Consider the following 14,755-nt stretch of genomic DNA (forward strand, 5'->3'; position numbering starts at 1 on the left):
CTCTGTCTCTTCCCCTCAGAAGTCCTGCCTATTCTCTCCTGCCTAGCTATTGGCCATTCAGCTCTTTATTAAAGCAGTCAGAAGGCCCCTTTGGAGAGACACATCTTTACAGTATACAGAAAGATTATCCCACATCTTTACAGTATACAAAAAGATTATCCCACAACATATGTTTTTTTTAAATTTTGGATTATTATTTTATGAGTATTGTGTGTGTGTATGTCTGTGTGCCTGCTGCCTGCATAGGCCAGAATAGGGTGCCAGATCTTTTGGAAATGGTGTTAACTGATGGTTATAAACCATCATGTAGATGCTAAGAGTCAAACTGGAGCCTCCTGGAAGAGCAGTCATTGCTCTTAACTGCTGAGCTAACTCTCTAGTCTCATTTATTATATTTCTTTATTGAAAGTGCCTTTTGTTATGACTCTTCCTTCTTCTCTCTTTCAATTGCTCCTTCCCTCACTGCCTTTCTTTCTCAGGGTCTTGCTGTATATCGCTCAGACTGGCCTGGAACTAACCCTAGCCTTCTGCGGTTACAGGTGCTATTGACCAGGTCTAACTTTGTGAATCCAAAATTATATTACATTTTGTGGGGGTTACACACATGGCATGCCATGGCACAAGTGTAGCCCTCAAATTAACTTTTAAGAGTTGATTGTCTACTTCCACTATATGAGTTATCCATATTGAACTGAAATGATCATTCTTGTTAACATCCCACTGACCTTGCTTTTAATATAATAGGAGAGTTAATTATAAAGATGGGCAATTACTAAATCTGGTTTGCATTTAGGAATGTATACACACATCCATTTTTCTTTTTTTATACTTTTGAGAACTCAAAAACCTCATGTGAGCCGTGCAGTGGTGGCATATGCCTTTAATCCCAACACTCAGGAGGACGAGGCAGGTGGGTGTGAGGCCAGCCTAGTCTACAGAGTAAGTTCTAGGAAAGACTTCTAGGAAAGACCCTGTTTCAGAAATAAACAAAACAAACAAACAGAAATCTCATGTGGAATACACTTGCAAATTCTGATTTTGATTTTCCCTCTTTCTTTCTTTCTTTCTTTCTTTCTTTTTCTCTTTCCCTCCCCAAAGAACTTTGACCAGAATAAGCTGGAGGAAGAAATGAGAAAACGAAAAGAAAGAGTTGAAAAATGGCGAGAAGAGCAGCGTAAAAAGGCCATGGAAAACATAGGGGAATTGAAGAAGGAAATCGAGGAAATGAAACAAGGGAAAAAGTGGAGTTTAGAAGATGATGATGGTATATTTGGGAAGTGGGTTATGTTCGTTTTTAAAATTGTGGAAAATATGCACAATGTTGTATTTACGTTTTTAACATTTTTGCCCGTACTCCCTGTTGAACAGAGAGAGGGTCAAAGCCAGGGCTTTCCACGTGTTTACCTAATGCTCTAGCCCTGAGCTAGTTCCCTAGGTCCACTTTAACCCTCTCAGGCACAGAATGGTAAGTCTAATTATTTGGAGTACATTCACTGCTGCATAGCCCTCGTCACTGTCCATTTGCAGAGCTCTTTAATCGTCCCGCGTGGAATCTCGACCCATTGAAGATCTCACCATCCTGCCTCCACACTACTTTCTGTCTCGGAGAAATGGCCTATGTTCCTCCATATGCAGCCATACTATTGGTGTCTTCTTGTGTCTGGCTTTTTAGTTTATCATATTGTCTTGAAGTTTCATTCATATTGAAGTATTACTCTACTTTCTTCTGCGTGGCTGAGTATATGTACATGACATGGTCTCTCTATATTATTCCCAGATGGCCTAGAATTTTCTGTATCAACCATGCTGGCCTTGAACTCTGCCTTCCAAGTGCTGCAATTAAAAGTGTGGCCATTATTCCTGGAAATATTTTTTTTTCTGTTTTAAGACAGGCTTCCTCTTTCTAACCTTGGCAGGCCTTGAGTTTGTGATTCTCCTACTTCAGTCTCCCAAACACTGGGACTATGTACTTGGCTGGTTTATCTTCTCACTGGCTATTGATGCTTGAGTTGTTTGTACAGAAATATTTGACTTTCTTTTACAACTTTTGTGTTTTCTTTTTTCTCCTCCTCTTCTCCTCCTCCTCCTCTTCTTCCTCCTCCTCCTCCTTCTCCTTCTTCTTCTTTTTTGTAACTTCTTTTTTTTTTTTGTAACTCTTTGTACCTAGAGGTAGATTTTCTAGATTCATACTAAGCTAAGGTTATTGTAGTTTTAGTCATAGGGTCTCATTGCAGTTGTAGCCAGCCTGGAGCTTCTGTACTCAAGTGACTCTTCCCTTAATGCCTTGAGTAATTGGGACTGTAGGGGTAAGTCACTGTGCCTAGCCATATTGAGATTTTTAAAGACCTCCTTCAATTACAGAGTAGCATCCAGTAAGAATCACTGATTTTACTTCAGAACACACGGTTGTCACTTGTGGAATTTGTAGATGGCACTAGACTATTTGCTCTCAGTGTAGCTGTTAATGAGAGTAAGCGCCCCCCCTCATGTTTCCCCATTATCCAGAACTCCAGCCAAGAATCCAACCACGCTCTTCTGCTCTGTGAGAGCAGAGCACCAAAGCACATACATGTATACGTTCACATGTTTGTCTTTAAAAAGAGAAATACACTTCTAACTTTTTATGATTTAGGAGAGAAACATTTCTCCTGCCTTGTCTTGTGCTTCTGAGGATAAAACCCCGGGCTTAGCAGGTGCTGTCAGTGCACTGCCCCACTGCAGTGATGGGGTAATGGAATGGATGTGGCCTGTCTCCTCTTTAAAAAAAGAACTGTAAATGGGCTGGAGAGATGACTCAGGTTGAGGGTACGGGCTTCTCCTCCACAGTTTCTAAGTTCAATTCCCAGAAACCACATGGCTCACAACCATCTGTAGTGAAATCAAATGACTTCTGTTGTTCAGAAGAAGATAGAGCTCTCATGTACATAAATGAATAAATCTTTAAAAATTTTTAAAAATTATTTATATAATTATTGAATTATTAAAAATCATTAGTTTGTGGCCGGGCGGTGGTGGCGCACGCCTTTAATCCCAGCACTCGGGAGGCAGAGGTAGGCGGATCTCTGTGAGTTCGAGACCAGCCTGGTCTACAAGAGCTAGCTCCAGGACAGGCTCTAAAGCTGCAGAGAAACCCTGTCTCGAAAAACCAAAAAAAAAAAAATCATTAGTTTGTGCTTGTGTGTAAGTGCATTCGCACGCTTACACACACACAGAGAGGGAGCGGGAGAGAGATCAGAGCACAGCTTCCAAGAGTCTGGAGTCAGTTCTCCTTCCATCATGGGACGTGGACTTTGCCTTGGTTGTCAGACTTGTGCAGCACAAGCTTTTCCCCACTGAGCCTGTCACTGGCTGTGTATTTCCCTTTGAAATATGTGTACAAAGAAAATACGCTCTGCCGTTTTAGATGATGAAGATGATCCTGCGGAAGCTGAAAAGGAAGGGAATGAAATGGAGGGCGAGGAGTTAGATCCATTAGATGCCTACATGGAGGAAGTGAAAGAAGAAGTGAAGAAGTTTAACATGCGGAGTGTGAAAGGCGGTGCGGGCAATGAGAAGGTACGCGGCTAGCGGCCGGGGCTCCGCCTTTATCGCTGTTGCTTTGTTGGCCTGCAGGTTTGTTAGTGGGGATTTTTACGTCAAGAGATCCTGGGGTAAAATAGTGGGCTGTATTGCTGGGGTTGTTACGTGAAACCACGTGAGTCTGTTAAACAATCTTAAGAATTTATTTAGGTATAAAATGGGGTAAACACTCACTGATAGAGATTAGATGCTGCCACAATCCAGCTGTTGTGTCCTGCTGTTCTGTCCAGGGGAGCTGGACTCCATCCTCCTGAGCAAGAAAGTGAGCGAGCACTCTCCCTCCCCATCAGCTTCTAAGGGTCACTGTTAATGCAGACAAGGCCATGCCCTAGGGCTTGCTGTCCCAAGGTCATTGGTTAAATGGATCGAAATCCTACAACAGTGGTAGCAGTAAGCCTTTAATCCCAGCACTGGGAGGCAGAGGCAGGCAGATCCCTGAGTTTGAGACCAGCTTCATCTACAAAGTGAGTTCCAGGACAGCCAGTGCTATAGAGAAACCCTGTCTCAAAAAAGCAAAAAGCAAAAACAAACAAAAAATTGTATAAACTTACACATATAAACTTATATGTATAAACTTACAGTTTTGTGTTTGTTAGTGTATCTATGAGCTATTGTGCAGACACATTGACAAGTTCACACAAAACCAAAGCAAAGCTTTCTTGGTCTTCTTAAAACCTAAATCATGTTAGTTTCAATTACATTTTGGATTGAACATTGTCTTTTATCTGGTTTCCACATGTTTTAAAATCTTTTTTTTTTTTAACTTTTGCAAAGTATTGTAATCCTTTTTTATTTTAGAAGTCTGGACCAACCGTCACCAAAGTGGTTACTGTGGTAACAACCAAAAAAGCAGTAGTGGATTCTGATAAGAAGAAGGGAGAGCTGATGGAGAATGACCAGGATGCTATGGAGGTGAGTCTGACTTGGTTATGATCCTGTCTTAAGAGCATTTATTGCAAACCGTCGGTGTTGATGTGCTTCGCAGTTAGTTACACAAACTACTACTAGGCCAGGATCTCAGTGTATAGCAGCAGTGTAATTGTGTTGTGTCCTACGTTTTCATTCTCTGCTTTATCAGCTTTCTCGGGCATACAGCAGAAAGACAAGTGAAGCAGTAAAGTGAATGGCATTTCTTCCTAGTAACCTATAATGTAAAGGTCTAGATAATGAGAACAGCAGCAAAACCTCAGTGGCATTTCTGAGAATTATATGATATGAGGTTTTTATTACTATTAAAACTTTGAATAAAGAAAAAAGATACTAAGTTGAAAACTTTTTTTGGTTTTTTTTGAGACAGGGTTTCTCTGTAGCTTTTTGGAGTCTGTCCTGGAACTAGACCAGGTTGGCCTCAAACTCACAGAGATCCACCTGCCTCTGCCTCCCGAGTACTGGGATTAAAGGTATATGCCAGCACCACCGAACTCTAAGCTGAAAACTTTTATTTATTTATTTATTTATTTATTTATTTATTTATTTATTTATAAACTGATTAGCCCATTAGCTCAGGCTTCTCATTAACTCTTATAACTTACATTAGTCCATTATTCTTATCTATGTTAGCCACATAGCTCGGTACCTTTTTTGGCCAGGCAGTCACATCTTGCTTGCTCTGTGGCTGGGTCAGGACTGCAGACTAGAACTTCCTTCTTCCCAGAATTCTCCTGTTCTCCAATTGAAACCTTTTTAAGGAGTTCATTTATCTATGTTAAAAATCATGGACATTCTTACTTGAGATTTTTAGGTTATGCAATCTTAATTTCATGCCTAAGAAAGAGGAGGGCTTTGACAACTGGGACTGTTTTCTTCCAGAAGGGGAAATTAATAATGGACTTCCTTTTTTGTTCCTGAAAATTCAAGTATTCTTCAGAGGAGGAGGAAGTTGATCTTCAGACAGCCTTGACAGGCTACCAGACAAAACAGAGAAAACTTCTAGAACCAGTTGATCATGGAAAAATTGAGTATGAACCATTCAGAAAAAATTTTTATGTTGAAGTTCCAGAACTAGCAAAAATGTCTCAGGAGGGTAAGATGTTTCTGTTTGTTTGGTTATGTTATGGTGGCCTCTGGGAGGGTGTGTTCTACTCCTCAGGGGTAGTGTGCATAGGCTTGGGAGCTGGAAGATGTTTTGGAAGTATCTTTAAAAAGAGCGCAATGATAGAGTCACATAGTTGTTCTTAGGGGTGGAAATACTGTCCTTGTCGTATTCTGACAGTGTTTCTGTTGGCGCTGTTGGCGTGTGAGGCAGTTGGTATGACTGCCCACCATCAGCCGGCTGTAAATGCGATCTGGGAAAATCATGCAATGCCAGGTGGTTGTGTTGTCGGGCATTTATTATTCTGCTACAGTCGAAGAAAACAGGAAAACCAGAGTGTTGAAACTGGGGTATTTGCGTTGTTCTTGATTTACTGCAGCAGTTGTTACTGGTCTCTCTGAGCTTTAGTGTTTCTCAGCTCAGCTGTGGGATTTCTTTAGATAGCACTTAAACAAAGGTGAGGATGTTTGACCTTTGACCGCCTAGTGAAAACAGCCGGATAGTACCAGCAGAAGAGTTTCTAACAGGCTTTGTTTTCCAGAGGTGAATGTGTTTCGATTGGAAATGGAGGGCATTACAGTTAAAGGAAAAGGTTGTCCAAAACCAATTAAGTCCTGGGTCCAGTGTGGAATTTCCATGAAGATACTAAACTCCCTCAAAAAGTGAGTGGTTGATGGTTATGTGCAGTTTTCAGTGTCCTGCTACTCCCCATGTTCCTTTCACATAAATATCTCTGGATTTCAATTATATTCGTAACTTAAAATTTTTCTCTTTGGTGGAAGTTCCCATCCCAGGTAGTTGACTGTGCTAGGGAAATATTCTACCGTTGAGCTACATCTTAGCCCCAGGCTTTTAAAGAAATTTGTAAACGTCTTTAATGAGCTGTAGTGTAAATGTGGAGTTGACCAGTTGGAGTTTGATCCAGTGGTATGTTTATGGGTTTGTGCAGCCATCTAGTTTAGACATTTTCATCAGTCTTCCCTGTCCTTTATCAGTCTTCTTCCATCTCCTTCACCCTAGGCAACCACTAGTGCACTTCCCATGCCTGTAGTCTGGCCCCACTGGACAGTTGATACAGGTGGAATTACATAGTGTGTCGTCTTTTCTGACTGCTTTTTTAAAAATATTTATTTATTTATTATTATGTATACATTATTCTGTTTGCTTGTATGCCTGCAGGCCAGAAGAGGGCACCAGACCCCATTACAGATGGTTGTAAGCCACCATGTGGTTGCTGGGAATTGAACTCAGGACCTTTGGAAGAGCAGGCCATGCTCTTAACCTCTGAGCCATCTCTCCAGCCCCTGCTTTTTTTTTTTTTTTTTTTTGTCACTTGGTAAAATCACTATTTTCAGGGTTCCACAATGTGGAATTTCTTAGTGCTTCATTCTTTCATTGTCAGTTTAAAAAATTATTTATTTTAGGGCTGGAGAGATGGCTCAGAGGTTAAGAGCACTGAATGTTCTTCCAGAGGTCTTGAGTTCAATTCCCAGCAACCACATGGTGGCTCCCAGCCATCTGTAATGAGATCTGGTGCCCTCTTCTGGCCGGCAAGCATACATACAGATAGAACATCGTATATATAATAAATAAATAAATCTTTGAAAAAAACTATTTAATTTAAAAACTGAATTTTCTATTGTTTGTTTTTCTCTTTATGTAGCCCTGGCTCTCCTGGAACTCAGTGTGTAGACAAGGTTGGCCTTGAACTCACAGATTCTCTTGCCTCTGCCTGCTCAGTGCTGGGATTAAAGGTATGCACCACCGTGCTTACTTTTAAATATTTTTTTATTTGCTTTTCATTTGTATTTTATTTTGTGCCTGCCTGCATGCTTGCTGGAGCACATGTACTGTGGCTTATGTGGATGGAGATTAGAGGATAACTCTGGGGAGTCTGCTCTTTCTTCTACCTTGCGGATTCCACATATCTACTTAGGTTATCTGGCCTGCATTCAAGCACTCACTAAGCCGTCATGCCAGCCCAGCAAGATATAAATGGGGGCTTCTTTTGTTCTGCCCAGTCCTGAGGCCCTTTTAACACAATCACTCAGAGGCTTAATAGTAATTACAGATTTTTTTTTTGCTTATTAGCTCAGGCTTATCTTTTACTAACTCTTACAACTAATTAACCCATTTCCATTAGTCTGTTTATTTTTTTGTTTGTTTTGTTTTTCAAGACTGTTTCTTTGTGAAACAATCCTGACTGTCCTGGAACTCACTCTGTAGACCAGGCTGGCCTCAAACTCACAGAGATCTTCCTGTTTCTGCCTCCTGAGTGCTGGGATTAAGCGTGTGCCGCCACCACCTGGCCTTATTACTCTATATTTTACATTGAGGCTTGTGACTTGTTACCTAACATCTTGCTTCCCCAGAGGCTGTTGGCATCTCTCTGCCTCTGCCCTTCTTTACTGTGTATCTCTGCTTGGATTTCCCACCTGACTCTATTTTGCCTCTCTATTGACCACATTAGCCTCATTATTAACAAATGATATCACATTAGCTTCATTATTAACAAATGGTAATAAAGCATATTCACAGCATACAGAAAGACATCACCATAGCACTTAGCTTTTTCTGCTGTCCACCAAATAATGGTTTATCAGGTAGAGATATCACATTTAGAAGAAGTAATGTTTGTGGTCCCCTGAGGGACCATAATGCTCATAATTTTTGTGTTCTTTTTGTTTCTTTTTAAGGCATGGCTATGAGAAGCCCACACCAATCCAAACTCAAGCAATTCCTGCTATAATGTCTGGACGAGATTTAATTGGCATTGCCAAGACAGGAAGTGGAAAAACCATTGCCTTTCTTTTGCCCATGTTTAGACACATCATGGATCAAAGATCTTTGGAAGAAGGAGAGGGCCCAATAGGTACAAGTCTTCACATCATTCTTAGATGTGCTGTTGTTACTTCAGAAAGACCTGATTCTTGCAGTTATTAATTATGACAATAAAGATGTCTTTATGTGCATTTCCTTTATCAATATGGCAGTTGGGGGCTGATTTCCCCATACCAGCAGGTGGAATGAGAATCTTCAGAGCTCTGGAGTGACATCTTAAGAAGTACAAAAACAAGGCTGGCACAGCTCAGTTTTAAAACTGACCTGGCAGGTAGACCCCTCATGCATCTCTCTGTTTATTTATGTTGAGGTGTGTTCTCAGCCCTGTATCACTATGTTATGAACTCAGCGTAGGAAGAGAAGTGTGCTTTCCCAGTGTGCCAGGGTTTCATGTAGGATTAGGTCTTCAGATTCAGATTTCTTCGCACTTTTGCAGTTACTACTTACATATTTGATTAGGGAAAATTACTCAGCTCTTTCTGTGGAAACACGGCACAGTGCATTCTCTGTACCTCTCAGAGCGATATGCTTTGGGCAGCAGCTTTGGCTTCTGTAGCAGAGTCACTTGATTCCCTTTGCTCTGTGATTTGCTGTTGGAAACTATGTTCTTTTCAAGTATTTTTCTGAGGTTTGAGTATGGTGTTTAACTGTTATTTTCTTATAGCATGTTCTTAAGAATCTATTTGCCCTTTACCTTGGTTTCTTCCATTACTAAGTTTTTGAAACACAGTTTTCAGATTTCCGTAAAGACCAAACATTTTTCACTGAGACATGGGCCATCCTGCAGAGGTCCACTTTAGTGTTTTGAAGTGTCTTCTGAAAGGTTGGGGTTAGCCTTTGACATATTTATCTTTTCAGCTGTCATCATGACTCCAACTCGAGAACTGGCTTTACAGATCACTAAAGAATGTAAGAAGTTTTCGAAGACCTTGGGACTCAGAGTGGTCTGTGTGTACGGAGGGACAGGAATCAGCGAGCAGGTAGTTAGAATAAACCACTCAGCCTTTCTGTCTTTTTCAGATTGAATGTTCCAGTGAGTTAAGTAATTCTTTCATTTTAGTGTTTGTATGTAGGTAAGTCCCCTTAAAATCATAAGTGCCTGTGGTGTGCCTGTAATCCCCACATTAAGAAGACTGAGGAGGGGGCTGGAGAGATGGCTCAGCGGTTAAGAGCATTGCCTGCTCTTCCAGAGGTCCTAAGTTCAATTCTCAGCAACCACATGATGGCTCACAACCATCTGTAATGAGGTCTGGTGCCCTCTTATGGCCTGCAGGCACACACACAGACAGAATATTGTATACAGAATAAATAAATAAATATTAAAAAAAAAAAAAAGATGATGACTGAGGAGGGAGGATTCTTGAAGCCTTAGAACCATACAGAAAGACCCTGTCCTGAGAAGGATGTATGCATATGTATATATGGGGCATACCTGTAATCCCAGAACTCAGAAAGCAGAGGCAGGAGGCCCACTGCAAGTTTGAAACTGGCTTCCTATACATAGTGAGTTCCAGGCCAGCCAGGTGTATGTGTCAAGACCTTATCTTATACCCTTGGCTCCTAAGAATGCGTGATGTCATGCCAGAAGCATATGTTCTATAAAGACTAGGCATGATGTGGCTGAATAAATAAAGTCCTTACATATTTAAATCTTGATAACAGAATTGAGCTTAAACATTCTTTCCACAAAACACAAAAATTGATGGCTCTGTGATAAAGATGGAACTTGGTTGTGCTGATCATCTTGCCATGTGTATATAGACCAGAACACATCATTCGTGTTCTAAACTTCATTCTTTTTGGTGTGTGCTGCGGATTATTGACCCAAGGGCCTGATGGATGCTAGACAGGAGTTTTGGTAGCAGTAAGCTACAGTTCCCTGACTCCCAGTACGTGCACTTCATTGTTACTAATTGTGAGAAACAAAACCTGGGGAATGAAGAAAAACAATAAATCTAATAAAGAATTTTGAAGTCTTTTTTTTTCAGGGGGAGGTGCTGTTTTAGACAGGGTTTCGTTTTGTATCCCTGCCTGCCCTATTTATTTATTTATTTATTTATTTATTTATTTAAAATTGCCTTCTTCCATCCTCCTATTTCCCTCCCATTCCCCCACTCCCCCTTCCCTTCGCTCTCTAGTCCCTGCCTGTCCTCTTTGCTGTATTGCAGACTGGCTTTGAACTCACAGAGATCCGTCTGTCTCAAGTGCTGTGGTTAAAGTTGTGCACCACCACTGCTGGGCTTAAAGTGATTCTTATCATTATATTTGCTATGCCTGAGAATGCATGTCTGTTTTTCCATTTTATAAGTGAAAAATTATGTAGAACGATGAAATAAGTTGACCATCTAGGTTAATTAGAGCTGCAGTTTGCCTTAGGACATGGTCTTCTAATTCCCAGACCAACAGTTTCTGTCTCTGATCCATGCTGGCTTCTTTAGAAGGTGCTAACTAATGCTATGTGTTAGTGCTAGACTTTCATCTTCGTTTATAATGATATGTAGCAAAATTTTAGGAAGCTTTGACTGTCTTTGATTTATCATTTTTCATGACAGGGTCTCTCTGTGTAGCTCTGACTGTCCTTTGTGGATCAGGTTGGCCTTGAACTCAGAGATCTACCTGCCTCTGCCTCCCAAATGCTGGGATTAAAGGCATGTGTCACCACGCTTAGCAAGAAAGCATATTTTAGAGCTAGTATTGTATGAACATGCCTTGGGAATTTTTTGCTTTTTTACTATTTTAAATATTTGAACTATTCATTTTTGCCAGTTTATTTGACCATACAGCCTGTAGTAAGAAATACATTTATAATTTTTTTTCTTTTGATTTTTTGAGGCAGGGTTTCTCTGAGAAAACCCTGGCTGTCTTGGAACTTACCAGGTTGGACTTGAACTTAGAGAAATCCACCTGCTTCTGCCTTCCAAGTGCTGGGATTAAAGGTTCCACCACTGCCCTGCTATAAAACAAATGTGTGTATTTGTTTGTGACAGATCTCAGCCCAGGATGGCTCTGAACTTGGTATATAGCCAAGGATGACCTTGATATTTCCAGATGGATCTTTCTTTTCCTATCTTCCAAGTGCTGGGCTTACTTACAGGCCTGTGTCACCACATCTGGCAAGAAAACAAAATACATCTTAGAGCCTTTGCAGTGAGAATGGGTTGAGCTTTTGCCACAGGGGCTTTAGGTTTCCACCAGACAGGCAGGCAAAGATGATGCTGCCAGGCTTACCTTAGTTTTGAGATCAGAGAAGCATCTCAGGGCTCTGTAGTAGAAGAAACAGAAAAGTTAAAACATTGACAATAGTCAGGGTGTGAGTGACCGTGTTGGCCCTGTCAGCCTTAGTTCTATTGGGAAGGAACCATTACATTGTTTCCTTTTTTTGTTGTTTATATTTTATAATTATACTTGTGTTTGTTTTTTATTTTTATGATTTATTTATCTTTATTTTATGTGCATTGGTGTGAAGGTGTCAGATCCCCTGTAACTGGATTTTCAGACAGTTGTGAGCTGCCATGTGGGTGCTGGTAATTGAACCCGGGTCCTCTGGAAGAGCAGTCAGTGCTCTTAACCACTGAGCCATTTCTCCAGCCCCTATACTTGTGTTTGTGTTCACATGTATGCGTGTGTGTACACGTGCACGTCATGTATGTGTTTGAGTTTGCTTATGTACTTGCCCACGTGCACATGTGGCAACACTTGGGGTATAGTCAGAAGATGGATAGGAGTCAGTCGGTTATCTTCTTTTACCATGTGAGATCCTGGGCAATGAACCTAAGTTGTCATCCTGGCAGCAAGCACCTTTACCATAGCACATACTGCTAGCCCTAGAATATACTTTCTTAAATACCTAAAACACATATGGGAAGCAGTATGTCATCTGGAACATTTGCCACTCTTGCTGGTACCTGTGCTTATAGTCGATGACTTTCAGGCCAACCAACATCCCAGAGTTGCAATTGCTTTAAGGCTGGAGAGATCCGTTCAGTGGTTAAGAGCACTGTCTGCTCTTCTAAAGGACTTGGGTTTGATTACCAGTGCCCCAAGGTAACTCAAAACCACCAGTAACTCCAATTTCAGGAAGAGCCAGTGCCCTCTTCTGGCCTCTGCTGGCATTGTATGTACGGGATGCATAGACGTTCTTGCAGGCAAAACACTCATACACACAAAATAAAGGGCAGAAGGAAAGAGAATGACCAGTGCATGCATTCAGTATAACCTGGCGCATCCATGTGTGTTTGTGTAGAGCTCAAGCAGAACTTCCCAAGTCCCGTGCGCTGTTACTGTGTTTTCTGTTGGTAAATCTGCTGGTATGGCTTAGAAGATTTATGTCATGGTTTCCTAAATTTGGAAAGCATTGATCTCTGTGTTAGAATATGTATTTTATTGTTTATTTTGAGCTCCTGTTCTTGGTTTTTGAGAAATAGTTGCAAATTAAAATTTGGGAAATTCTTGAGTTTCATTAGTTTCAAATTTCTGGCCCCCGTTGTCATCCTGCTGCTCCTTGTCCTTCAGCACGCTGGCAGCCCGAGGGCCACATGCCACCCTCCAATCTTGTACTCAGACTTTGTCTTACCTGGTAGAGCCATGAGTGGGTCAGCTGCTGTTTTCACATCTGTTGGAGAACTCCTGATGACTATACTATGAAATTTCCTCCTGTTTCATTAGATCGCTGAGCTGAAAAGAGGTGCTGAGATTATTGTTTGCACACCTGGTCGGATGATTGACATGTTAGCAGCTAACAGTGGTAAGTCACAGGTATTTTTATTTTTTTAATTTGTTTTGTTTTCTTTTCCTTTTTAAACTTGGCACATTTTTGTTAAAACAGATGTTGGAAACCAACAAGTGGTTTCTATGTTTCTTCTTAAAGCTGTAATATCTTAAAGTGTGAATATTATTGTTGAAAGTATTAGTTAAGTTTTGGCAGTTCAGTTTCTTTTCACAGCTAACTTTGCAGTATCTTATAGCATTTAACTTGACCTTTTTTGGCTTATCTTTGCTTTTTAAAAGGGTGACGTCATAGTCTTTATTATAAAATTCTCCACAGGAGTTAGTATTTTATAATAGACAAATTAAGTTATTGCAGCTTCAAGAAACGTGTCTTTTATAAATACTGCATGTTTTTAGATCAAATGTTATGTTTTGTTAAAATATTCCCTATCAAAACTGATACTAAACTGTTGACATTATTTAACTTCTGTGGAGAAAGGCCCTGAGGATTTATAGACCTGGGCTTCCGAGATGGTAACCGTCAAAGGTAGGTGACTTAATGCTCTTTCCAACCTTGTGAGACTCTTGGCGGCTGGAGATGTTAGTGTGAACACTGTATATTTAGTTTTTGAAGAAACAGCTGGTTAGAGGTTTCCATTGCAGCGTTGAGACTATTGTAACTGAGTGTTGGAACCGAGGAGTGCATGTTTGTACTAGTGTCTGCCTGAGCTTGGGGTAAACTTATTTCTCCCTGAGCTGTTTGAGGCCTTGCGCTTGTGTAGCAAGTGAAGGTTTGGGGTGAGTGCTGATGTATATTTCCTTGTGTTTTCTCACTGTATATTAATTAAACTTCATCTTGATTAATTTTACCTTTTTCCTTTGTCTTTTTTTGTTTACCTTTTAATAACTATTTTATACATATTTTTGCCAGGTGGTTGATTCTGCAGTTGATAGAAATGCTTACTGATCTTTGAGAAAGGATTTTCTGTATTTTTAGTTTTTAACTGGTTAAGAAGCCAGGGCTGTTTATTAAATCAGTGGCAGCAATTAATAATTTACTGTATATCTTTGCATAGAAAAGTGTATTTATCTGTAATGCATTTGTTATTTAAAGTTTGTGTAATATATTGTTCCCAGTGATTTTGAGCAGTTTGTCAATGGTTTGACATGCCCATTTAAGGTACTTCTAACTGTATGGTAGTAGGCTGTAAAGAGGCAGAGGCTCTCTGCCTCTGAAGTAGTTAGCACTGGAACTGCTTTCCACACATACGCTGTAATCTCTAATATGTTTTTTTCTAGGTGATGCTGTCAGATAATGGCTGATGTGGCTCGATGCTTCATCTCAGTCTTAGTTTTATGATGTGTTTTGGAGAGGGCTGTTTTCTGAATTTTACAGGTTCTTCAGGCCCTATGATGGTATGCAAGAGACGAGTTTGACAAAATAAAGGGCCTCATGTACCCACTGTCAGAAAGTACTTACCACTAGATTAAGACTTTTATACCAAAGTTTCTTTTCACTGTTTAAAGAAACCTAACCTTCCCCTCTGCTTAAGTCAGGCATTTTAGTTCCCTTTATGGTTTTTTAAAGTTCTTGGT

At 40.5% G+C, this 14,755-nt stretch overlaps 1 protein-coding gene across 2 annotated transcripts in view; it reads left to right on the top strand.

Annotated features, from left to right (window-relative positions):
* Ddx46 (DEAD-box helicase 46) overlaps positions 1 to 14,755 on the top strand; it is a 45,557-nt gene that overhangs the window by 10,749 nt on the left and 20,053 nt on the right. For both annotated transcript variants that reach the window (XM_038333397.1, XM_038333398.1), the window contains exons 5-12: positions 1,099 to 1,264; positions 3,404 to 3,555; positions 4,378 to 4,491; positions 5,437 to 5,602; positions 6,153 to 6,273; positions 8,308 to 8,483; positions 9,311 to 9,432; positions 13,118 to 13,196. In XM_038333397.1, the coding sequence (XP_038189325.1) occupies positions 1,099 to 1,264; positions 3,404 to 3,555; positions 4,378 to 4,491; positions 5,437 to 5,602; positions 6,153 to 6,273; positions 8,308 to 8,483; positions 9,311 to 9,432; positions 13,118 to 13,196 (1,096 nt within the window). The remainder of the gene's footprint in view (positions 1 to 1,098; positions 1,265 to 3,403; positions 3,556 to 4,377; positions 4,492 to 5,436; positions 5,603 to 6,152; positions 6,274 to 8,307; positions 8,484 to 9,310; positions 9,433 to 13,117; positions 13,197 to 14,755) is intronic.

This window comes from Arvicola amphibius, chromosome 6 (genome assembly GCF_903992535.2).
Source record: "Arvicola amphibius chromosome 6, mArvAmp1.2, whole genome shotgun sequence".
Lineage (NCBI taxonomy): Eukaryota > Metazoa > Chordata > Mammalia > Rodentia > Cricetidae > Arvicola > Arvicola amphibius.